We start from the raw sequence: 25,250 nt of genomic DNA on the forward strand, positions 1-25,250 counted from the left end.
GATTACCAACTCTCACTCTTCTCTAGATGATACCAGAATGATAGTTTTGCTTGTTTTCATCGGGGTCCACTTTTTAAGGGGTCTTGGAGTTATCTATAATCTAGAAAATATGTGATGCCTTACACAGTCCTAGTTCCCTGAAACCTTGCCCCAGTGGCTAGAGAAAGGGTGATGGAAGAGAAAGGAGGTAGGATTTGGATTCAGATGATAACCCCTCGTTCTGGTCCTCTGGCCCTCTGAAGCCTAACTTCAGTTCTCAGGCTTTGTAGGCTTATTATAGTTTTTAACAAACTTTTATTGAGAAAAATATTATTCCTGCTATCCTGTTGATGCTGTCTTGTTGCATTTTCTGACGAATGGATCACTGAAATTGTTCACTCCGTAGATGCTTGCGTCCCAGGTACCATATGCCCTGCTGAGGGTTTTACATGAGATTAAGGTTGAGGACTGTGTAAAGTAGGCCTTATCTTCATTTTGTAAATGGAGGAGGCTAATTGAGGATATTTTCCCCAAGGTCCCCCAGGTCATAAGTGGTAAGGGATTCCGCCTCACTTGAGACACAAGAGACATAGGGTTTGGTCTTGAGCCTTTGGAATTTTCTATTAGAAACAAGACCAACCACGATACAAGGTAGAGTATAAAGAATGGGTTGGGCAGACAGTAAGTTCACGTGCAGATGAAAAGGCCATTACATCAGGATATGAGGATGTGGGAACAAAGTGCCTTGTTGGCCTTGGCGAGCAATATGTGAATGTGTCCCTGCGAGTGGATGGGAGACAGAGCAGAGAGGTGCTTGCCATGGGGCGTGGGCAACAGGTAGACCAGGCTAATTTCTAAAGCTGTATGACACTAATAACTTCCACAGAGGCACGTGACTCAGACGATCTGTCAATAGCTTGTGAAGACACCTGGAATAATCCCAGAGATTTCTCATCTGACCTACCACAGCCATTTCTTGAGAGCTGTTAACTCAGATTTCAGAATGTGTTGAGCACTAACTGCGTTTTGTATTTGGTCTAGACAGCAAAATGTCAGTCTCATTCAAAGGAGTCCTCTCTTATAGATAGCCTAAGAGTTTAAACAGGGACCAGCATCTGTAATATGTAAATCTCATGTGATACAGGCAAACATATACAAACTAGCTGCATCAGGGATGGGGCAGCATTCTTTTCCGGGCACGGGGTTTTCGACTTTGGAAAGCGAAGATACAAATTCATTACAGCCAGAGCTCGAAGGAGAAAAAGAGGAAAAGGGAGGGTGTAGCCTCTGAGTTTGGGTTGGGGTGGGACAGACCTGTTAGGCAGGTCTGGCTGAGGAGTGCTCAGAGGTGGCCTCTTTTGTGGCCAAGAAATTAACATTGGGCCTTGAGTGTAGTTTGGCTTTTCGTTGACTATATGATGACCAAGCATGTGTCACAACTATGAAATACTGAGGGACGGCCTTAGGTAAACCCAGAGCACAACCGATTGCAGAGTGCTTTTAAAACATGCCGCGAAAAGATTTTTAACTAGTTCCAAATGCTCGAAGTTCAAATCTATGCGGTATTCAAAGGCTTTAAGTAGGTTTTTTTTCCCCCTTGGGTTATGTATCCGACTTTGGCTCAGGTCATGATCTCGCGGTTTGTGAGTTCGAGCCCCGCGTCGCGCTCTGTGCTGACAGCTCAGAGCCTGGAGCCTGCTTCAGATTCTATGTCTCTCGATCTCTCGGCCCCTGCCCTGCTCATGCTCTGTGTCTCTCTGTCTCTCAATAATAAATAAACGTTAAAAAATAAAAAAATAAAAAAGCCCTTGCGAGAGATGGGGGGTTGAACTCTGGATCTATGGAGAAGGGGGGCTGTAAAAGAGCAAAAATATTCAAATGTATCTTGGTTGGCTGCTTTACATTTTGTTTCACTTAAGAGTTTAAATGAAAGCTCTTCCTGTATCACGTGGCATTGCAAGTGGAGGTTGGGAGTGGAGTAGGTGTTGCTAAGTCAAACCCAAGCCCTCACCACCGAGCTACTGTTCCCCAAAGGGAAGCAAATGTTGACAAAGAAGAGAAAATATCACCATAGAATGTTCTGGAATGAACTGGCATTTTTGGGGGGGGGGGTCATGATTTTTTAAGAGATGGAGTGGGAAGCTTATTTAATTGGCATCCTGTAAAAACCTCAAAACATTTTGATGTTTTAATCAGTATTAGGTACCTCTATGGGTTTATGTTTTCTCTTAAAATGCAGATCAGAATAGAGGTTTGTGCAAGGCCTGCATTAATCATACCTACCTGAGCGGGCTGTCCTTATTTGCATTAAATACCAGTTTCTTCTGGGTATTCCCTGCAAATAATTCTTAAAACCTAGTTAAGTGGTAAAACATAGCATGTTTATCTTTGGGTAATTAGAAGAGAGAAAAGAAAATATGGTCACTTATGTTTTAATTATACAAGTTGTTAACAAAAGCTCCCCACAGTTTTCCCCTGTAGGTACACAGTCATGGTAGGGAGGTGAATTCTGAATTTATAGACAGAATAAGTAATATCTGACTTTTAACATCCCTTGTAGGGGGGTGGGAGATGCTGTGTACCAGAAGTATTCAGAATTAGCGTCCATAGAATCCAGTGTTTATTATAGGATAAGTCTTTTTCTTTTTTTGGGGGGGGGGTGGATAAGTCCTTTTTTAAAGTGCTTATTTGGGGGCATCTGTGTGGCCGAGTCAGTTAAATGTCCGACTCTTGATTTCAGTTCAGGTCACCATCTCCTGGTTTGAGAGTTTGAGCCCCGCCTCAGGCTCTGAGCTGATGGTGCGGAGCCTGCTTGGAATTCTCTCTCCCCCCTCTTTCTCTGCCTCTCCTGCAGTGTTCTCTCTCAAAAGAAACTTAAAAAAAAAAAAAAAAATTAAAGTGCTTATATGACACTTAACGTTACCAAAATGTTGCAGTAAAACAAAACACAAAAACAAAACTGAGCGGTAATGATAGCAAAAAAGATTTTTGAGAGGAGTATTTTATCACTGACCTTCTCCATTCATGGTGATAATAAAGTAATACAAATTATGACTTTTTAGTTGGTTTTGCCACCATTTTTTGAATCCTCTACAGGGGATGTGCTTTCTTATTACCGGCAAGCTGGACCAATGAACTCCTCCTCCCCCTGGTCCGTCCCGGCAGGGACAGCCTGTCCCTGAGTGGCTGCGGGAATTGGGATCCATTGGGATCCATTGGGACCCATTGGGATCCATTGGGAATTGGGTGTGTTAAGGATTCTGCACCCAATCCCTATTGTGTGTGGTTTTTCCACACCACTGAGCTATTCTCTGACACCAGCTGGGTGTCCTACAATTCTGCACAATTCTGACCCTGTCTACCTGGAGATAACATCAGGGCTCAGTTCCGCAACACTGCCTTCTCCCTGACTTCAGACACCCACTGCCAGTCTAGATTGTCACCTGCTGCTTATGACGGACAGGCTCTAGTTGGCCGGTTCCAACGACCCCCTTTTGGGGTAGACTTAATTTGCTAGAGCAGCTCACAGAACTCAGAAGCATTTTACTTACTAGATCACTGGTTTGTTACAAAAGGAGGTGACTCACAAACAGCCAGATGGCAGAGGAGCACAGGGCAACGCAGGAGGAAAGGTGCGGAGCTTGTGTGTCTTCTCCAGGCGGGTCATTCTCCCCGAATCTTCGCGTGTTCACCAACCCCGAAACCCCAAACCCCCTCCTTTGGGGTTTTTATGGAGACTTCATTACATGGGCATGACTGATGAAATCAGTGGCCGTTGGTGACTGAATTCCTCTCCTGCCCTGTCGGTCCCCTCTCTTTAGGTTACCTAGGTGCTTTCCAAAAGCCACCTCATTAACGTAACAAAAGAAGTTTATCACTCCCATCACTTGGGAAATTCCAAGGGTTTTAGGAGCTCCGTGCCAGGACCGGGAAGAAAACCAAATACATATTTTTCATTCGAAATCACAATATCACGCACCTCTCCCATTCTTAGTTCCTTGGGAAAATGGGCTAAGGCAGGAGTCATCGTATCCTTTTATTTATTTTATTTTTGAGAGCCATAATTCCTTAAATAAAAATTCTCTAGTATTCTGTTGTCAGATTTGAAAGAGATGGAAGGGGCGCCTGGGTGGCTCATTTGGTTGAGCGTCAGACTCTTGATTTGGGCTCAGGTCATGATCTCAAGATCGTGTGATCCAGCCCCACGTTGGTCTCCACACTGAGTGTTGAGCCTGCTTAAGATTCTCTCTCTCTCTCTCTCTCTCTCTCTCTCTCTCTCTTTCTGTCTCTCTCTCTCTCTCTCCTCCCCTCCCCTGCCATCCCCCGCACATATGCGCTCACGCTCTCTCTTAAATTAAAAAATAAATAAAAAGAGACATCAGACGAACTGCTGTTCTAGAATCTGTGCAGAAGAGCGGTGTGCAGGGGCACCTGGAAAACCACCTGAGCAGTCCGCGTGGGGAGTGTGCAGAGTAGAGGCCAGGGGGACACCGGATAACTGGAGGGACTGCTTCCCTCCACGTAAACAGAAGGAAGGCATTTCATGCAAAGTCAGAGACCTGGATTCTAGGTGATAGAGAAAATCTCTTCCAAGGGTGGACACACACTTGCTAGAAGGGTCCTCCGGTTTATGTCCCTCCCTCTTTCTCATTTTCCACACACGCCAGCCCCGGAGTTTCGCAGTCAAGAGCATGATGGTGGGATGGCTGGACACGCACCCATTCTAGCTCCAACATAAATTTAACTGTATGTCTTGTAGTTATTTGTCTCTTCAGGTTAAAGTGGATTAACTAGCTCTTCTCCACTTTGTGCCACGGAGATATTAATAGGTACAATTAAGTACCGAGCGTTGTGACTAAGAGCATAGACTGTTGACCGGGAGTTTTATCCCAGTTAACCACCTATACGTGCTTGGGCAAAGAACTTAATCTCTGAATCCATTTCCTCGTCCGTAAAATGGGGAGAGTAATTTGACTCTCGACAAATGATGCTAAGTTAACGTATATCAAGCCATCAGCCCTGTGCTTGGTACACAGAATATGTGTCTGCTCTCTTGGGAACACTCACCAGCATCATCCCGCGAAAACCCTGAGCGCTTCGGAAGCTGTTTAGGCGTTATTACAAATTCCGAGAACCATCGGGTATGTGGACACCGAGGCACCCCTGTTCCTTTACCTGGTCCAAAATCCGAAAGCCAGAATAGATAGTTAGAACTGTGTCTGTCAGAAGCTCTGGGGATGGTCCAAGCCAGATGTAAGTGTTTCCAGAGGACATATAAAATATTAACCACGTGCTTGCAACACGGTCTTGGTCCGAACCTTCGGGTGTGAATTCAGCTGTCTGGGAAGGGTTTGTAATCTAAGTTGAGTCCCCTGGGCTGACTTTAGACCCAGCAGAGGAGACGGTGATCAAATATAAGATGCGGCCCCTCGTCCCTTGGACTTCTGACACCCAGAATCTGTGAAGGCGCTAACTTTCAAATGGAACGCGGCGTCCTGTTGACCAGACTCAGATATGCATGAAACCAGGGCAGGGTCTTGAAAAATATCTGGTAAGCGTCCCAATGCTACTTGATGTGTCAGTCATACGTGATACCCGTTTAAACCTTGGGTGCATATTTGTAGGGGAATATCCGGGCAAACGTGAAGCCTACTTACGGATAGAAAGGGTGCAAGGAGGGAGTTCTAAGACTGCTTGTATTCGGGGTGGTGGAGGCCACAGAGCTTTACAATGCAGATGACGAGGGATGAGGAGCTAACTTTTCAAATCACTCTGTTACTGGACCTGCGTCCAGGGCTCTTGAGGGCTGTTGTCCTTGGCGCATGAAGGCCACTGGGTTGGGGTCTCCATCCGTATAGAGTTTAGGTCAGCGAGGACTCTCTCTCTCTCTCTCTCTCTCTCTCTCTCTTTTAATGTTTATTTATTTATTTTGAGAGAGAGAGCAAGCCTGTGAGCATGGGGGAGGGGGGGAGAGAGAGGGAGGGAGAGACAGAATCTGTACTAATCGCCCGACGTGGGGCCAGATCTCACTAACCGTGAGACCATGACCCGAGCCAAAACCAAGAATGAGATGCTTAACCAACTGAGTCACCCAGGCACCCAGCAAGGGCTCTTCGAGGGAAAAAACGGATACAGACTAGATTTCATGGCATCTTAGGATGGTTAGGAGAGAACTGGAATCTTAACGTTTACTAAGGCCCTGGGAAGGTGCAGTGATACAAAGGAGTAAACGTGGTAGGTTTCACCTTTCCTGCCCCAACACGGAAGCCCTCGCTTCTCTGAGATCAAGACACCGCCTCTGGATGACACCAGCCTGCTCCAGTGCGGCTGTTTTTGGTTTTTCGGTCATTTGCAAAGAGAGAGACTGATAGTAAAGAAAGCGTGGGTGGCCATAGTCCTCATACCCTGAGGCAATTTTTCTGCCTCTGTGACAGATCTTAAGAAATTTGCGGGCAGATAGATCTGGTTGAGACCTCGTCGTATGACCCTGGAGAAGTCACCTGACCTGTACTAAAGCCTTCAAAGCGAGGATGATAGTTTCTTTGGGGGTATGTTGTAAGGACTTCCTGAAATGAGCCCAGGACGCCACTGACAGCTTGGTAGTCTTTGGCTACGAGGGGTAGGTAGGTTCCTACCAATTGGTGATTATTTTGGAAAGAGAAACACACACTGTAAGTCTCTTCTTTCAGAGCAAAAAATTATTTTCTAATATGTGCCTGTGTATTATTTACAAAGCTGCAGCATTAGGACACAATTCTGATTTCTGACTTCCCCTTTTAATGTTGTATTGAAAACATTCCCTACGTTTCTCTGGCTGCCATTTTTAGTGGCTACCCTAAAGTCCTCCTTTATAGAACCATTATCCTCTTGGCCTTTCAGGTGGTTTCTGTTCCTGCTTTTTAGAGCCAACCATGACAATCAAACCTTTTGTGTGAATAGTTATTTTACTTGTTTGTTTATATTGGCAGACCTTGTATAGATGAGATCACTGGGTCAAATGTTATTAATATCTTTCGTGTTCTTGGTGCGTCAAATGTTGTTATATTGTTTTCATACATAAGGAATGTACCACTTTCAATGCTAGCAGCAGTGTGTGTGTGTGTGTGTGTGTGTGTGTGTGAGAGAGAGAGAGAGAGAGAGAGGTATGAGAGAAGGAATTCATTCATTCAGCTAAACCCAGGCAGCATGAGATGTAGTCATCGAATATGAACTTAAGAGGCATAAATGGTGTCTTGGCTTTCATCCGTGTGCCTTCTTTGATTGCTAGAAAGAGTAACTTTATTATTCCAGTTACTTCCACGTCTGTGTGTTTCTTATTTGTGTTTCTTAGTCCAATTACTTACACATCTGCATCTTCTCTTTCCCTGTCTATTCAAACAAGCAGTCCTATTGACTCTGAATGGGGAATATAAGCTGTCCCTTTGTAGATGTCAAATGTTAAGGTTTACTATAGTTAGTTCTGGAAAACTATGCTGACTCTTATGTCTTTCTGTAGCGTAGTCTTTATGTTAAATGCGTCCCTTTCTCAACAGGTTGGTGACTCTTCAAACATGAAAGTAAATAACTCGACAGATTTATTTTTCATTTTTCCTTGGAGGTTTGCTCTCGGGCAGTTAGGAGTCGTAAAGCCCCAATGGTTTTATAGTACTTCAGCATGAATATAATTCAAAAACCTAATCGTAGAGGCAATCGCAACAAAGTCAAAATGAGGCCATTGTCACTGACAAGTGACTATGGAGCTTGACTGCAAAAACAACAGTGCTTTTTTCCTGGTTACTTTCGGTATTTATCATAAAAATACATTGTGGATTGAGGCTGAGTCTCTAAAGTAAACATTTGGGTGAATTCTGGCATTATTATCCTATGGGAACCGGTTCTAGTCTTTTGTTTACTTTTGTTTTTTTTTTTTCCCCCATAGTTTTCCAGACAAAAGCATGGCAGCCCCACCCGGCCTTAATTTGAAACACATTTTTCCGGTTTGCCACCACCCTAATTCAGCCTTTATTCCTCCTTGCTTCAGTGACATTCACACAAGGAGTGTTGTTTCTGAATGTGGCTGCGGAGGTAATACGACTCAAACTGCTTGGTTTTACAGATGACGAAACCATGACGGACGATGCTCGGTGTTCAGGGTGACCTCTGGCCAGTGTCCCTGCCTGGCTCTCACCTTCCGGGCCACCCACACTCCCTCCTCTATCAGATTAATCTTCCCGAAGCACCGTGTGGGTCATGTTCCTTTCCTTGCAGACGCCTTTGCTGGTTCCTCTGGCTCTCTGGAACAGAGCCTGGCCAAGCCCTCATGGACCAGGGAAGGGGACTCCAGACAGCCCTCCCCCAGCTCTTCTCTTTGCACCCCCTAAACCTCTCAGGTGGGCAGGTGCCTCACACTGGATGCTGCCCAGCCGTCCCCCCGGCTCTTTCTTCCTCCTCCCTGAAAACCTCTCCCCCGTCCACCCTGAGTGCTGGCTCGCCTATACGACTCCCATATTCCCAGCTCAAAACACCTAGGAGAGAGAGTTCTTGGTTTAAGTACACGCCTACGTGATAGAAAGTGGGGAGCGTTTAACATTTTCCCACCCATTGGTGCAGGAGAGATCACAAAGTTTGCTTTCCTTCGCTTGTCAGTGTCTCCATTTCTGTCGCTTAGGTTTTTCTCGTGACTGATGGGGCGCCCAGTTGGTGTGTGGCCGGAGAAAGCAGCGGCTGCTTGAAATAGGGGATCAGGCTCAGGAGTTTCCTGGACAGAACTTGAATTCCAGTCTGCAGCCACCTGTGTTGACCGAACCGCACGGTCTGTATGGCACGAACCGCACGGTCTGTATGGCGCAGACTTGGCCGTGCAGGCAGAGGGCTTGACTCTCATCTGATGTCACCGGGCCTAACACCCCCGGGGCTTCACCACTCTCTTTGGTAAAAGGGCAACAAATGCGCCTGGCCGCACATCTCAGAATAAGTCCGTGATGACCGTGGGAGGCGCGGGGCGTGAAACTTACTTGGGGAGCTGTAAGAGGGAGCCTCATATTAACAGGAAGTAGTCGTCCTTGCTGGAGGACACCAGCCAGCTCATGACAGAGTTGGGACAATATCACCAAGAAATCCTGTTAAGTTGCACCAGGAAAAAGAAAAAAAACTGCCTTTCTCTGAGAAGTCAGAGTTCTTAGGTTTCCCCTGCACCTTTTGCGATGGTAGCCAGCAGAGCCGTGCATATGCGATGGTGGTCAGCTCCTTTGTGGCAAAGTGCTCCGCGTTGGACTTTCAGAGGAACCGAGAGCTTGACGCTGCGGACCTAGAGAAGCTTTGTCTTCTTCTTTCTTTTTTTTTTTAAGTAAAAAAAAAAAAAAAAAAAAAAAAAAACGCTTGTTTATTTTTGAGCGAGATTGAGACAGAGCACGAGTAGGGGAGGGTCAGAGACAGGGCTTGAACTCACAAACCAGGAGATCATGACCTGAGCTGAAGTCTGGTGCTTAACCACCTGAGCCACCCGGGTGCCCTCAGAGAAGCCTCTTCTATCCCGAGTAAAGGTCTTGGCTGATTGCCCCCCACGGTAGTGACATCAATGGTCCCTTAGTTTTATGATCGTTATTCCAGGCTTCCAGGCTTTTTAGGTTTTGGTTTAGGAAGAAATTAAAAAAAAGTCACAAGGGCGCAATTAAGGCGTCAGTCCAGGCTGGGGTCTCATCTGAAGGCTAGAGTGAGGCAGGATCCACATCCAAGTTCATGTGATTGTTGGCAAAATTCATTTCCATCCCCCACCCTGAAAAAAACTTTTTTTGCAGTTATATTGAGGTATAATTGCCGTATAACCTTGTTTTAGTTTAAGGTATACCACATAACGCTTTGATATAGGTATATACAACTATAAACTTTGTTAATATTCATCACCCTCATATACTTAGAATTTTTTCTTGTGATAACTTTTAAGATCTACTCTATTCATAACTTCCAAATATACAATACATGTGGCCAGCTGTGGTCCCCTTGTTGTACGCATTCATTTCAGTGGGGGTTGTTGGTCTGAAGAGTCCAGCTCCTTGCTGGCTATTGGCTGGAGCGTCACTCAGTTTCTTGCCATGGGAGCCCCTCCATAGGACAGCTGCTTCATTAAAACCAGGAAGGGGAGAGAGCTGGCTTACAAGTCTCTTGTAACCTAATCATGACTAAAACATCCCATTACGTGTGTTACATTAGGTTGGTTGAAAGCAAGGTGTTACGTCCAGCCCACGCTCATGAGGAGGGGGTTACGTGAGAGCGTGAACACCAGGCGTTGGCATCATGGGAAGCATCACAGTATCTGCCTGCCAGAGTTGTAATTTGTTATATTTAGTTTAGAACATATAATAAAAACATACATAGTATAGAAGACATAAAAATCTAATGCACAAATTTATTATATCATGATCTACATTATGTTAAATACTTTGCATTATCGTTAATCATATTAATTAAATTAATATATTAATTTAATTCAATTAATTTTATATTTAATATAGTATATTAAATCAATATGAAATATAATTAAGACACGTCTTAGAAATACCCTTTCTTGTTGAGGGCTTTAAGAGCCATAAAAAAAAGATGATGTAGAATGAACAAAAATGAATTTTGTGACTCTTACTGTCTAATTGGACAGGAATCCAGTCCTACGACAAAGCTGTCATTGACCAGGCACACTTGGCCTTCCCCGGCCTCTGAGCCCCTTGCGTATGCACACAGATCATACCCTAGCCATGACAAAACTCAACTTTTTGTTCCTACTTTTCCTCCCTTTAAATCGAGAAACCTTGTGATAGCAGCAAAAGGTTGTGCTTTCGTTCCTGCTGACTTAAAGCTTTTATTGCAAAGCAGAAAGGTCATTCTTTTTGCCTGGGTTCTCTTTTTCTCACTCCTTTGGCGCCTCCTCTCCCACAGAGGAATAAGGATTTCATTCATTCATTCATTCACTTCGCGGGTAGCTCGTAGCCAAGTATATAAAGGTGACAAGTGATGGGGTGTTAGGATCCAGGTTTGGAAACTCCGTCCTTCACCCCTTTTGTCTTTGGGGGATTATGACCAAGAGGGCTGAACACAGCAGAAGGCAGGATGGAAGATGAAGTGCCACTTTATTAAGAGCTGGAAAAGACCCAAATCGAGCTCTGGTATCAATGATGCCTCTTGGTTCCTCTCCTCCCCCACCATCTCCTCTACCCTGTACTCTTTTTTAGGCAGGCTTGCAGAAAAGTCTGGAGTCTGCTCACTGGACAGGGACAGAACAGGGAGAGAGGAGGATGGTTGCCAGGAGGCACAGCCCATCCTTGCGTGTTGCTCTCGTGGAGATGAAGTACCACCCTGCACCGGGTACGGCTGTGTTAGTAGACACACGATCACCACTCGCTCATGCGACGAGGGAGATGATGGTCTGTTGGCTGGGCCAGCGTGTGTCCTCTCCAGTTACACAGCTTGCAATAATTGAGACACTACTTTTCCCAGTCAGTAGGACAACTGTATTAGGGGCATTTTCCCACCACTGCCCCTGGTCGTTTGTTTCATATTCCCAAACCGGGCCCGATTTACCCAGGTCGGTGATGATTTCCTCTGGTTGTGAGCCTTTGATATGAAGCACTTGTTTCGCCGCTGTCTCTTAGTATCTTTTGTTTTAGTCCACAGGTCAACGGACTTTTTCTGTAAAGAGCCAGATAGTAAATATTTTACAGTCTGAGGCCATATGGTGTCCATCACAACCATTCAACTCTGCTATGGTATAAAAGCAGCCACTGGCGATACAATGAGGAATAAGCAAGGACGTGTTTGAATAAAAGTTGATTTGCAAAAACAGGTGGTCGGCCGAACCTGGCCTGTAGGCTGTAACTTGCGAACTCCCCTCCGGACTCTAAACCCCCTAAGGGACAGAGGCTAAAGGGCCTCCTGTGTGTTAGACACTTGTCATGTGGCAGGTGATAAAAAAGAAAGATCAGGGCTCAACTTCAATACCTTCAGTACCTTCCCACAGGCTGATTTAGTTTTGTGTAGGTAGTAATATCTTAGGAATAAGTTTTCAGTGGCCTTGATAGAGTGAGACTCCTAAAAATCGCCACTGTGTACAACTTGCGAACGTAGAAGTTTTTATTCGCTCTTATCATTGCCGTCCACTTTCCCCCTTCATCCAGTGACTAATTGAACTCTTTTGCGGTGCGGTGGGTAGGAGCTATGGAGCAATGGTAAAGATATCTTTGTTTTTGGTAGAAGATTACTCTCTAAGTCCTTGAGGGCTTTATCAAAAGCGAATGTGTTCTTTCCCCCAAATCTTTGAGTGGCAACTAGAGGGTAGGCACTGAGTATTCCCAGATGGGACTCTGTTCTTGTAGAGTTTGTAGTCTCGTGGAAGAGGCAGATGACAAGTAAAAGCAAATGTATATTTAAAGATCGTGGTAAGTGCTAGGAAGGAAAGAGAAAAGTAAGTGTTTTGGAGATTGGTGGTGGTAGGAAGAAGAGGGCAGATGCCTCTTTAACACCATCAGTGAAAGTGGATATTGAATTTGAGAGCTAAAGACTGAGAAATAATAGCCATGAAGAGAACTGAGAGAAGAGCTTTTCAGGCAGTAGGAAGGGCATGTGCAAAGGCCCTGAGGCAGGAAAGATTTCACTTGCTTAAGCTGAAAGCAAGGCCATGGGGCTGAGGATTAGTGAGGAAGAAAGAAGTTGTAGGAGGGCGCAGAGCTCCCAGAGTTGGGGGAAAGCTTGGATTAAAAGAGTAGTGGGAACCCATAGTATATTGATCTGCTTGGGCTCCCGTAGCAAAATACTACTGAGTAGGTGGCTTAAACCACAGACATTTATTTTCTCATATTTCTGAAAGCTGGAAGTCCAAGATTGAGGTCCCAGTAGGGTTAGTTTCTGGGGAGGCCATCTTCTTAGCTTGTAGGTGGCCGTCATCTTTCTGTGGCCCTTCCTCTGTGCGTGCACAGAAAGAGAGAGAGAGAGCTCTGTGACGTCTCTCTCTCGTCTTGTAAGGACACCAGACCTGTCAGATTAGGGTCCCACCCTTATAAAATTATTTACCTCTTTAAAGGCCTGATCTCCCCACACAGTCACATTGGGGGTTAGGGCTTCAGCCTATGATTTTTCGAAGGGGCACAGCTTTGTCCCTAACACGTAGGAAGGGTCTAAGCAGGAGAGTGGCCGGAAGTTGATCGTAGGCGTGTAGTTAGAGTGTATTTGCAGCATTGCAGCAGAGAGGTGATGGCAGTGTGGACTAGGGTGGTGGCCTTGGAGACGGAGAGGCAGGAGTGGACGGGAGGTGTATGTTCAGGCAGAAATGATTGGCCTTGCTGTGTCTCGTGGCTGTCCAGTTTACTTACCTGGATCCCCAAATGACCTGGTAGTCTCTAAAGGGTCTGTTCCCCGTGCCTGGGTGAAATGTGAGCTGCTTATCACTTGTGCATTCACCTGGCAGGTGCTTCATGAAGGCTGAGCAAGTGCACACAGGGCTGCAGTGTGCTGCAGGGGTGGTAAGGGACACAACAAAGTTTCCAAATCCATGTTCTAGACCGTGCCTGCCTTCTTCACACCATGGCTTAGAGCAGGAAAGTGGCTGACGTCACTCAGGGCTTCAAAGAAAGGATTTCTTCCCAGTTTTTCTCTGGTCGTGCTCTGATGAGAGAGCTAACTGGTTCCCATGTGTGTCTGCATTTTACACACACACACACACACACACACACGCACACACACGCACTGCAGAGAACTTCCACTCAGCTCAGAGCTCTGCTTTCCAAGCAGCCCACACAGTCTGGCCTGGGGTGGATGTTCCAGTGCTGAGCTGGCCGGTTATGCAATGCCTTTGCTCACCCTGGATCTCATCCTCCTGGCTGCTGAATCCACCCCTTTGTGTCTGTCTCCTCCCCCAACCCCGAAAGGCTGGATCCAGTCTTAATGTGGGAAATAAGCACGGAGACACTTGGCCGTAATAATGATGAGGGAACCGATCACATACAAAATGTTTCTAGAATGCGCTTAACGCCCCTGACCTGGACACCTAAAAATGGTTAAAGTGGTTAAGTTTATGTTATGTACTACAGTAAAAGAAAAATTGTTTCTATAATGGTGCTTTCAGACTCATTAATATCGTACATGTCCCTGTAACGGAGACATGAGATCCTAACTTACGCCACTTAGCAGCTGACCCTCAGTGAGTGTCCTTATCTGTAAGATGGGACAATATTATCTATCTCACAGGGTGGTCCTGCTTGAACCACTTCCATTATTTTTGTTCTGAAAGATTGTTGGCAAAAGTTTTGCCCTTAAGAGCTTGGGAATTTTAAAGAGAGTGTTTTAAATTTTTTTTTTTAATTTTTTTTCAACGTTTTTTATTTATTTTTGGGACAGAGAGAGACAGAGCATGAACGGGGGAGGGGCAGAGAGGGAGGGAGACACAGTATCGGAAACAGGCTCCAGGCTCCGAGCCATCAGCCCAGAGCCCGACGCGGGGCTCGAACTCACGGACCGCGAGATCGTGACCTGGCTGAAGTCGGCCGCTTAACCGACTGCGCCACCCAGGCGCCCCGAGAGCATTTTAAATTTAAATAGCAGCTAGGGGCGCCTGGGTGGCGCAGTCGGTTAAGCGTCCGACTTCAGCCAGGTCACGATCTCGCGGTCCGTGAGTTCGAGCCCCACGTCGGGCTCTGGGCTGATGGCTCGAGCCTGGAGCCTGTTTCCGATACTGTGTCTCCCTCCCTCTCTGCCCCTCCCCCGTTCATGCTCTGTCTCTCTCTGTCCCAAAAATAAATAAACGTTGGAAAAAAAAAAAATTTAAATAGCAGCTAAAGCATGGGTGGCAGTATATTACAAAACCACAAATGAGATATGTATGGAACCCCGAGATAGAGTTATTTACTAGTGCACAGAAAATTGGGAGAGCAGGAAAATGTTTCCTTCTGCAGTCAAAAGGTTTTTAAACGGAATCCGCCTGTGCTTAAGTGTAGTCCTATAATAAATAGTCTAATATGTTACCTCCTGGTGAGAGGCAGATGCAGTTTAGAAGTGACTTCAGGAGATGGAAATGCATGAAGGGATAAATCCCCACACCATTTCATTTGTTATTATAAAGGACATTTTTTTCTAGTTCTGGAAAGAATTGAAAATCATGAAATCACGTTTGCGTGCTTTCTGTCGTGTTAGCACTGTATTGGGTATTTACTGTATGCTAGGTACTGAATCGAGCACTTGACATGGGTCATTTCACATAAAGGATGCGTGACAATTGTTGACGTTTTGGACAGTGAATAAATGTCTGAGTAACTGGGACTGTTCTATACATACGGATTGTTAACCCACCTTTCAACTCAACATGTTTGGACTTTTCCAGCGTCATTAGAAATGCTTCGGATCATGATCTAAATTGTCTCATAGTGTGACGATATCACAATTTATTTACACAGTTACCAAGCACTGGACACCCAAGTTGCTTCTGGGTTTTATGGTTGTAAATAATATTGGACAAAATATATCTATATTATAAATATATAATATATGATAATACATATTAATAATAGATAGTATAAATATTTAAACATTTCATACATGTTCAGTTATGGCTATAAAACTTCACGGGTCCAAGATGTTAGATTTGGTACAAAGCATGCCATCAGCTAAGTAGTTCCATTCACGGCAACTAACCCTTGATGAAAACGTATAAGATGCTGTAACAGAAGAGTAGTATATAGAAAATCCCTCCTTGGAAAGCAGTTGTTTTGCTGCAAATTTTTTTTTAAGTAAGCTATACACCCATCATGGGGCTTGAACTCATGACCCCAAGATCAAAAGTTGCATGGTCTACTGATTCAGCCAGCCAGGCGCCCCTTTGTGGCACATTTTTAATAATTATTGTGCAAGCTATTCAGAGAGTTGTGGTTTTCTCCTCTGTAGAGTAGGAATAACAATAGTACCCTCACCAGGGTCGTGTGGGAAGTTTCAAGGAGCCAATGTCAGTGAAGCTGTGCATGCAGAGCCTGGAGTCCAGTTAACGCTATATAAATGTGAGCTGCTGTTATTAACAATGTCAGGTACATGGCAATATGATGCTTATATAAATAACGCCAGGCTGCATGGCTATCTTCATGTGACCCATGGTAGTTGTGTAAATATTTTCCTAATATGACTACAGTTGTGCTTATCACTTGTGCATTCACTTTAAACAGCAGCATACACACAAGCACAAATTCCAGATACAGGGTGTCGATGGGGGTAGTTAGGAAGAGAGGTGAGGGAGTGCTCCCAGGAAGTAAAAGGTGAGGATCTAAGCTTTAAATGTATCACAGAGTACGGGGCGCCTGGATGGCTCAGTCGGTTAGGCGTCCAACTTCGGCCCAGGTCATGATCTCGCGGTTCGTGAGTTCGATCCCCGCCCCCCACCACGTCGGGCTCTATGCTGACAGCCTGGAGCCTGCTTTGGATTCTGTGTCTCCCCCTCTCTCTGCCCCTCCCCTGCTCATGCTCTGTGCCTCTCAATAATAAATAAACGTTTAAAAAAATTTTTTTAATGTATCACAGAGTAAAAGCTCAGAATATTAGCATTAGGGGAAACCAGATGTCTTAGGGCACTGTGTCTCAAACTTTGCCAGCAACCCGCAGTAAGAAATGCAATTGCATTAAGACCTACAATGCAAATAAATGTGTGTGTGTTTCATCAGATGGTTTCATCCAACAGTACTGACTCTTACGACGCCTGCTGTGCCCCGATGCTTTATTAGCTGTTTCAATTTATTTTAATGTTGGTTATGACTTAAGTTTATTTTGCTCGGTAGAGACCCGCAATTTGAAATACTACCTTAAAGCTTGTATACGCTTAAAAAAAAAAAAAGTTTGCAGCTACATTTTTGTTCTTAATTCTTGCTCAAGCATGCAATCACTAATGAATGGTTTTCTTCTTTTTTTTTTATTTTTTAAAAAGTATAATTTATCGTCAAGTTAGCTAACATACAGCGTATGCAGTGTGCTCTTGGCTTCGGGAGTAGATTCCCACGATTCATCGCTTACATACAACATCCAGTGCTCATTCCAACATTGATTTTTTTTTAATGTTCATTATATTTGAGGGAGAGAGAGAGAGAGACAGAGAGACAGAGAATGAGCAGGGGAGGGGCAGAGAGAGAGGGAGACACCGAATCTAAAACAGGCTCCAGTCTCTGAGCTCAGAGCCCATCGCGGGGCTTGAACCCACAAACTGTGAGGTCACGACCTGAGCTGAAGTCAGATGCTTAAGCAACTGAGCCACCCAGGTGCCCCGTGAATGGTTTTGTTCTTATTTGCTTGGTAATTTGAACTTTGGGGTCATTGTTCAGACACACTTGCACGTTCATTTAAATTATGTTCCGTTAAAAGGGCATTGCTACTGGGTGCAGGCAGAAACTGGGTGCGAGTCATAACTCTCTCTGGTTTCTCTTTCTTTTAAACCAGGTAGTTCCAGTTTGCCAGCAGGATGAGTTCTGAAAGAGACTCAGAAACGACATTTGAGGAGGATTCTCAGCCGAATGATGAAGTGGTTCCCTATAGTGACGATGAAACAGAAGATGAGCTCGAAGACCAGGGACCTGCGGTTGAACCAGAACAGAATCGAGTCAACAGAGAAGCAGAGGAAAACCGGGAGACATTCCGAAAAGGTAACCTCACTGGGACCGGAGACTGGGTCCCATCCTTGTCTGTCCTCACTGGGCAGCGACCACAGGTGCACAGGATGGCCGGTCCATGTTAGGTTGGCCAGGAGGTATCTTCCTCCTCTTCGGATACAGCTGGGAGACTGGGGGCAATGGTCTTGGACAACATGGGTTTGGACGCTTCGTCCCCAGCATGCAGGGCTGGTCGACCCACCTGACACGTTCTGTCCAGAAAATGGAAGGTGTTGGTTGGTGTCTACTTTTAGGAGGGACTTGTATGCGGAGGAATTTGCTTGTTACTGCACCAGGAAGCTTGGAGTTGGCCCACCTTTGGTTCAGCCGTTTGTGAATATGATGCGGTGTGGGCTGCTGGCTATGAGGGGCAACGGCAAACAGCCCTACCTGCCCAGAATCAGGGCAACTTCGAGGCCCGGTCTGGACCAGGGGTCAGGGCCAGACAATGACTGTTTTAGGCTCTGTGTGCCACACGGGCTCCGTCACAACGACTCAGCTGTACCAATCGTTCTTAAAAATAGCCGTAGACAGTCAGTCCTTGAGGCCACAGCGGAGTGTACCTTACTTTTATGAGGATGCTTTTCCCGCTGTGGCTTTTCTATTTCGTTTTCTGCTGGTTCTCCCACCCTGGCAAGAAAATGGGGTCTCTCCCTGTGGCGGTTGTGCTCCACGAGGAAGCTGAACCTTTTCTCTTCGGGCCCCAGATTTGCTCCAGGTTTCAGGTTCAAAATATTTCTTCCATGGTCTCTCAAATTCCCGCTGAATAACTTTAGATTCTCATTTCTAGGAATCTCCACGAAATTACTGTTTCTGACTCTCTGGATGCTGCCTCCACAGCCTCAGTCAGAATAACCTCTGGTTCTATCTGGCTTGGGGTTTTTTTTGTTTTGTTTTGTTTTGTTTTGTTTTTCAAACTGTTTCACCGGTAGAGAGAGCAACATGCATGAAATGAGACTTTGGGGATGATTTCTCCTGCTCTGGTCAGAGGCTGCCTCTCTCCAGCTCTCCCGTGTAGGGAGGATCTCCACGGGGGAGAACATATGTCCAAATGGGTCCCCTCCTAACCTGGGCCCCCAAACCGGGCAGGCCATTGATCTATGTATACTGTTTGCCGTCCTTAGTTTTCCGCACCAAACATTTAGAACGATCAGAACTCACTGTAGATTTCCGGCTATCATTTTAAGCTGCCGAATGTTAAGCTTAAGCGCTTTTCTGCCTTGAAGCAGAAGGTATGAAAATCACGGTAGCTGAGCTAAATTAAAATGGAATCACTGCCAGTCTGAACAGGAAATGTGGCCTCTGAATAACAGGTCCAGACTGGATGTTCGAATGGAGATAAAGCTGAAAGAGCCTGACAAATTAGCGGGGAGTTCTAGCTGGCTGCCTCACATCATGAATACGGCGTTTCTTCCTCATTCTTTCCCCCGCTGAACTTCTAAGTTGCCTGTCACAGTCTTGGAATCGCTATCAGATGTGGATATCTGATCAGCTGGCAGAGAACCGGCTCCGTGGGGTTCAAGGTGAACTTTGCTGTTGGTGCTTGGTGCCACGCTATCAGCTGTGTGGTCCGGGACGTAACAAAGGACCGGGGTTGGGTGCCTGCAGAAATGTCAGAGAAGCACGTACTCGGTGGGAACTCTCACCTCTGGTTTTTTTCCAACTCTACCTTCACATCCAGGTTCTCAGGGCCCTTTCCTGATCGCTCAGTCTGTAGGTCATCCCTCTTGTAGATTTCTACTGTCGGAACGCAGGTCGCCAGGGAGGCCAGACTTGATCTTGGCTCTTCATGGTCTCTTCCAGTGGTGGCTTATATTTCTCGGGGAATCTGGTGGGTCTCATTTCTTTTTCTTTTCTTTTCTTTTCTTTTTGAAGATTTTATTTTTACGTAATCTCTACATCCAATGTGGGGCTCGAACTCACAGCCCCACGATCAAGAGTTGCACGCTCTACGGACAGAGCCAGCCAGGTGCCCCTGCTCGTTCTCATTTCGTAAAACTCCTGTCAAACAACCTTGCTTGTGACTTTTAGAAACACACCTCTACCTGCCCTTCCCCAAAGCACAGAAGACATTCAGTAAGTGCCAGACCTCTCTCCTGCATTCCTTCTCCTGCCCTGCACGCCCCCCAACAGGTCTGCTTCCTCCCCTCCTCCCTCCTTCCATCCTTCCCTTTTCCTCTGCACCCCTCCTTCTCCCTCCTTGTTTTTCATATTTTCAGTCATTTTCCCCGTTAAGGTCAGCGTCGCTCCTTTTTAAATGACCCTCTGTCTGTCTTGACATTTTCCATGAAGGATAGTTTTCTCCAAGGAATTAATTCTTTAGAAACCAGAGCGTGAGTCACTCTGTGACGTCCTGTCAGGCTGAGGAACACCAGAGGCCAGTGCGCTCTGTAGCAGAACAGGATCTCTTCAACAGCATCCTTTTAGGGCAGAAAGTTGGTTTTTTCAAGATGCCCTAGCCCAGCTGAGTTAAGCAAGCGTTCTGAGAGCTCCATTATGAATGCTTTTCAGTTGAAGGACGTTTGTTGTGAGCTGTGAGGCTCCAGAGCAAGGGTAAGTAAGCACGCTGTTAGAATGTGCCACAGAGGAAGAGATAAACCCACCGATTTTACTGGAGTAATTTTACCCTGAGTTTACTTTGAGCAAGGATTGGGAAGAATAAGTGGGAATGTTTCCCATGCTACCGGATGAACCCTCGTTTCCTGATGAGCACACGGGAGCAGTATTTCCCATTGTGCATCCTGGGAAACGCTTCTTTTGCAGATGCTCCAGGGCACAAAGATTCTCTAGCCCCTGAGACCGGAAGCTCCGAATTCTTTAACCTCTTCTTGGAGTTTCAGGTTGTCCATTAGCTGAAAAGGATCCAAGAAATTCACGCACGAAAGAAACCAGTTCAAGGGCGCCTCGGTGGCTCACTCAGTTCAGCGTCCAACTCTTGGCTCAGGTCGCGGTTCATGGGACCGAGCCCCGCATCAGGCTCTGTGCGGACAGCAGGGAGCCTGCTTGGGATTCTCTCTCTCTCCCTCTGCCCCTCCCCCGGCTCGTGCACGTGCACATACTCTGTCTCTCTCTCTCTCTCTCAAAGTAAATAAAGATTAAAAAACAATAATAAGCCAGTTTAATTTTATTCAGCCACAGGTTCCTAAAACCCCTTGACTCTAGAATGCTGTGGAGTTTTTTAATTTGCCTTTTTTTTTTTTTTTTTTTTTTAAAACCATCCCACCCATCCTGGTGTCCGCTATGTCAACTCAATTCTGTGCCGGCCAGGAACCAGCTTAGAGATGGAGCCCTTGGGAATAAATAAATGCTCGGGATAGCACTGGATCAGTGCAGACTGGCCCTTTCTTCTGAGCCTGGGGTGAATGAGAAGGCTGTCTCCTGCCTCCCAGGGAGCACTGCTTTCTGACCTCTCCCAACTTCCTGCTCTGCTGGCTCACAAATCACGGATGTGCTCACAGCTTCCCTGCCCTACCACAAATCCTTGCCTGAATCCCGCCTTCTGCCACAGTTGGTGTCCTGTCTCCTGTTCTCTTGGCCAAGCTTCTGGAAACCCATTTCTCTCGTACTGCCTCCTCTGGGGCCCCTGGATTCCTCCCCTCCATGGGCTGCCCTCTGCCCTCCGTGTAATGCCGTCTTAAAAGTCACCAAGAACCCCAGTGCCAAGGCCAGTGAGCTTTCTGTCGGCCATCATATTCCAACCTGTTTGCCCCGAAGTGCTTGACCTTTGTAACAGTCTCTCCTTGGAGAGTGCTGACCTTGGCAGGAGACAACACCCTCTTGCCCAGCACCCCTCCTGTTTTCTTGTTCCTTTTGAAGAATGTTCACAACCCTCCTTCGTACTCCATTCTCTCTCTACAGGGCTTCCTTGAGCAAGCTAACTCCCTTTAACCTGCTCACCTACCACATCTCTGCGTCACTCTGAGAGGCAAGGTGCGTGGTGAGGAAGAGGGAGGACGCTGGACCGCTTTCTAGCTGTGTGACCTTGAGGAAAGGACTTCTCTCTGTGCCTCAGTGTCTCCATCCAAGAAATGGGCATACTGTAGTTGTAAAGGTTAAATCAGAAAATAAAATGGGGCACTTGGGTGGCTCAGTTGGTTGAGCGTCCGACTTCAGCTCAGGTCATGATCTCCCGGTTCGTGAGTTCGAGCCCCGCGTCGGGCTCCGTGCTGACAGCTCAGAACCTGGAGCCTGCTTCAGATTCTGTGTCTCCCTCCCTCTGCCCCTCCCCTGCTTGTGCGCACGCGTGCGTGCTCTCTCTCAAAGAATAAATAAAGATTAAAAAACAATTTTAAAAATCAGAAACAAGTGTAAAGGATTTAGCACAGCTTCAGGCACACAGTAAATGCTCAATAAATAGTAGCTCTTATTCTCCACTACCTCCTCTGCCAGTTCCTCCCTTAATGTCTTCCATATCAAAGTGAAAGTGTCTACCCTGCCCTATCATCTCCTCTCATCTGTCCATCATCGAACCTTCTTCTCGACCCCTCTACTTTCTTTTGGGGCACTCAGATTCTCCTGGACCCCCAAGGTTAAAGCTGTGGACTCCTTCTTTTAAAATTTTTTTTTTCAACATTTATTTATTTTTGGGACAGAGAGAGACAGAGCGTGAACGGGGGAGGGGCAGAGAGAGAGGGAGACACAGAATTGGAAACAGGCTCCAGGCTCTGAGCCATCAGCCCAGAGCCCGTCGCGGGGCTCGAACTCACGGGCCGCGAGATCGTGACCTGGCTGGAGTCGGACGCTCAACCGACTGTGCCACCCAGGCGCCCCTGGACTCCTTCTTTTAAACAGCTCCTTCTGTCCCCACATCCAAGGATGATGAATGGTTGGAGAGGTGTATGGGATAAAGAACAGTTCATTTTCCCACCAGTGAATTTGCCCACATATTGAGGAAATTTGGGGTGATTTAGGGTCAGTCACCCCTGCCTCTGCCATCTTCTAAGCCTTTCCCATGAACACAGCCTTCTCCAGTGTTTTTGTTCGCGGACCTGTGGACTCTCATGCCACTCCCACGTCTGCTCTCCTGGGCCCCAGTGGTTTCTCAGGTGAAGCTGTGGGTCTGGGCTGAAGTAGGGCAGTCTACCTGCAGGAGGTCAAGGCGCAAGTCTCTCGAAACAGAGAAGGCAGAAAACTGTGGAAAAGTTAACCCCTGCACACGTACAGCTACAAGGACAAAGCTAAACCTTGCAGAAAGAGCCTCACTCATGCAATGACTTGCTCTCCTAATGGATGGGCCTGTGGTTCTGCTCCAAGGGCTGGGACACAGGAGCCTGCCCTGCTTCCTTGTGAAAAAGGTTGCCTGGCCTGCCAAGTGAGAGATGAGGAGGAGCTCATCAGGGGAAGGGAGAGGGGAGGCAGGGCGGTCCTGAGTAGGGGACCACATACAGAGGCTTCACGGCAGGAGGAAGGCGGTACACCTACCACACACAGAGGAACTAAAAGCCTGGGGAACAAGGTGGTTATGACAAGAGGAGGTCACTGTGGGCTTCCCCACCAGCTTTTCAGCACCTCTCTCAGTGAGACTTAAAAACTGAGTGACTGGGGCGCCTGGGTGGCTCAGTCAGTTAAGCGTCTGACTTGGGCCTAGGTCATGATCTCGCTGGTCCCGAGTTCAAGCCCCGTGTCAGGCTCTGTGCTGACAACTCAGAGCCTGGAGCCTGTTTCAGATTCTGTGTCTCCCTCCCTTTCTCTCTGCTCCTCCCCCACTCACACTCTGTCTCTCTCTCTCTCTCAAAAATAAATAAACATTAAAAAAAATTTAAAAATTGAGTGACTATGATAGAGAACAAATGGAGGACTGATCAGGGGAAGAGGGTGGGGGGATGGGCTAAATGGGTGATGGGCATTCAGGAGGGCAGTTGCTGGGATGAGCACTGGGTGTTGCACGTAAGTGATGAATCACTAAATTCTACACCTGAAACCAGTATTACACTACATGTTAATGAACTAGAATTTAAATTAAAACTTGGAGGAAAAGGTACAGTTTGTAGACACCCTGCCCACCAAAAAAAAAATCAAAAGCTGAGTGACTCGTTGTCTATTGCCCATCTTCCAGCTAAGCTGTAAGTGCTACAGGGCCCGGGGGCTAATCTGTCTTGTGCCTCGTTGGGGTCAGGGCACCGGGCTCTGTGCCTGGCGCATGGGAGAGGCTCAGTGGGCATTTGTGATTGAACATGTCAGAGAGCTTCACAGGTATGACTAGGGAACCAGGTGAGCGCTTCAGCGGCCTTCCCTGGTCAGGGAAGGCTTCCTGGAGGTGACAATGCCTGAGCTGAGTCCGCAGGAAGTATGAGAGGTAAATCAACCCCAGTGGTGTCAGGAGCGTGGTGTTCCAGGCTGAGGCACCTTGAAGGGAGGCTCCAAGGAGCCGAGCATTCAGGGAACAGAGAGTCAGTTTTGGAACCTAGATGATGGGCCGTGCTGGACTTTGGACATGCTGAAAATAACATGGCTAGATGTGCAGTAGCCGCCTCCCACCGCGGCTTCTCCATAGTCTTGCTTGCTCCTCCCAGTCTGGCCTTCATGGGGGACAAAGACTTCACTGCACGTGGGATCTGATGCCAGCTCCTTCCATGTGGCTGACGACTCCTCCCCCTTCGGCTCTCGGTGTTGTCTCACTTCCTTAGAGAAGCCTTCTCTGAGCCCCAGCCTGGAGCAGACCCCCTGTAGTATGAGCTTTCCTTCATACCCGTGAGGGCACTTATGATTATGTCCTTGAATGACCGTGTGACTCTCTCCCACTAGACTGTTAACTTCATGACAATTGGGGCCATGTTTATTCCATGCAAAGCACATAATAGTCACCCAATAAATATAGTGGGTACATGGATTTATTTTAGAAATCCCATGTTGGCAAGAGCAGGGAGAAGGGAGTAGACAATAGTCCAAGAAAAACTGGTGAGGGCCTAAACCAAGATGGCCGGGATAGAGAGAAGGAGACAGATCATGATGAATGTTAGGGATTTGGGGGCACCTGGGTGGCTCAGTCACTTAAGTGCCCAACTCTTGATCTTGGCTCAGGTCATGATCTCCCAGTTGGTGAGATTGAGCCCCATGCCTGGCTCTGTGCTGTCAGCACTACTTGGGATTTTCTCTCTCCCTCCCTCTCTGCATCGCCCCCATTCACACACACGTGCTCACTCCCAATCAATCACTCAATCAATAAAATTAAGAAAATGTTAAGGATTTGACATTCACAAGTCCCATTAGATCTGAGGGTCAAGAGAAAAGGAGGCCTGAGGAATAACTTCTGGCTTAGGTGCCCTAGGGGATATTCCAAGTTATCTACTGCTGCATGAAAAACCACTCCAAACTTACTGGCATAAAATCATCATCATGATGTTCACAGATCCTGTGAGTCTGGAATTCGGACAGGACATGGTGAGTGGTTTGTTTCTGCGCTAGGATGTCTGGGCCCTCAGCTGTGAAGGCTTGAACAACTGACATGATTTGAATCATTTGGGGCCCGGAATCGTTTGGAATCTTCTTCACTCGTGTCTGGCACCTGAGCTGGGTAACTCAAAGGCTCAGCCGGGTCTGTAGATGGGAGCATCTCTGCATGGTTTGGGCATCTCTATGGCACTGGGCTGCAGTGGAGGGTCCCATGAGGGGGGCCACCTGAAGAACGAGCACCCG

The 25,250-nt window shown here is 46.7% G+C and overlaps 1 protein-coding gene across 2 annotated transcripts in view; it reads left to right on the forward strand.

The window, feature by feature from the left end:
* The window catches only part of ATP8B1 (ATPase phospholipid transporting 8B1), a 127,711-nt gene that overhangs the window by 44,519 nt on the left and 57,942 nt on the right, over nucleotides 1-25,250 (forward strand). For both annotated transcript variants that reach the window (XM_040478711.1, XM_040478712.1), the window contains exon 2: nucleotides 17,407-17,609. In XM_040478711.1, coding sequence (XP_040334645.1) covers nucleotides 17,429-17,609 — 181 coding nt within the window. In that variant the 5' untranslated portion in view covers nucleotides 17,407-17,428. The remainder of the gene's footprint in view (nucleotides 1-17,406; nucleotides 17,610-25,250) is intronic.

This window comes from Herpailurus yagouaroundi, unplaced genomic scaffold (assembly GCF_014898765.1).
Source record: "Herpailurus yagouaroundi ecotype Mexico unplaced genomic scaffold, PumYag 142, whole genome shotgun sequence".
Classification (NCBI taxonomy): domain Eukaryota; kingdom Metazoa; phylum Chordata; class Mammalia; order Carnivora; family Felidae; genus Herpailurus; species Herpailurus yagouaroundi.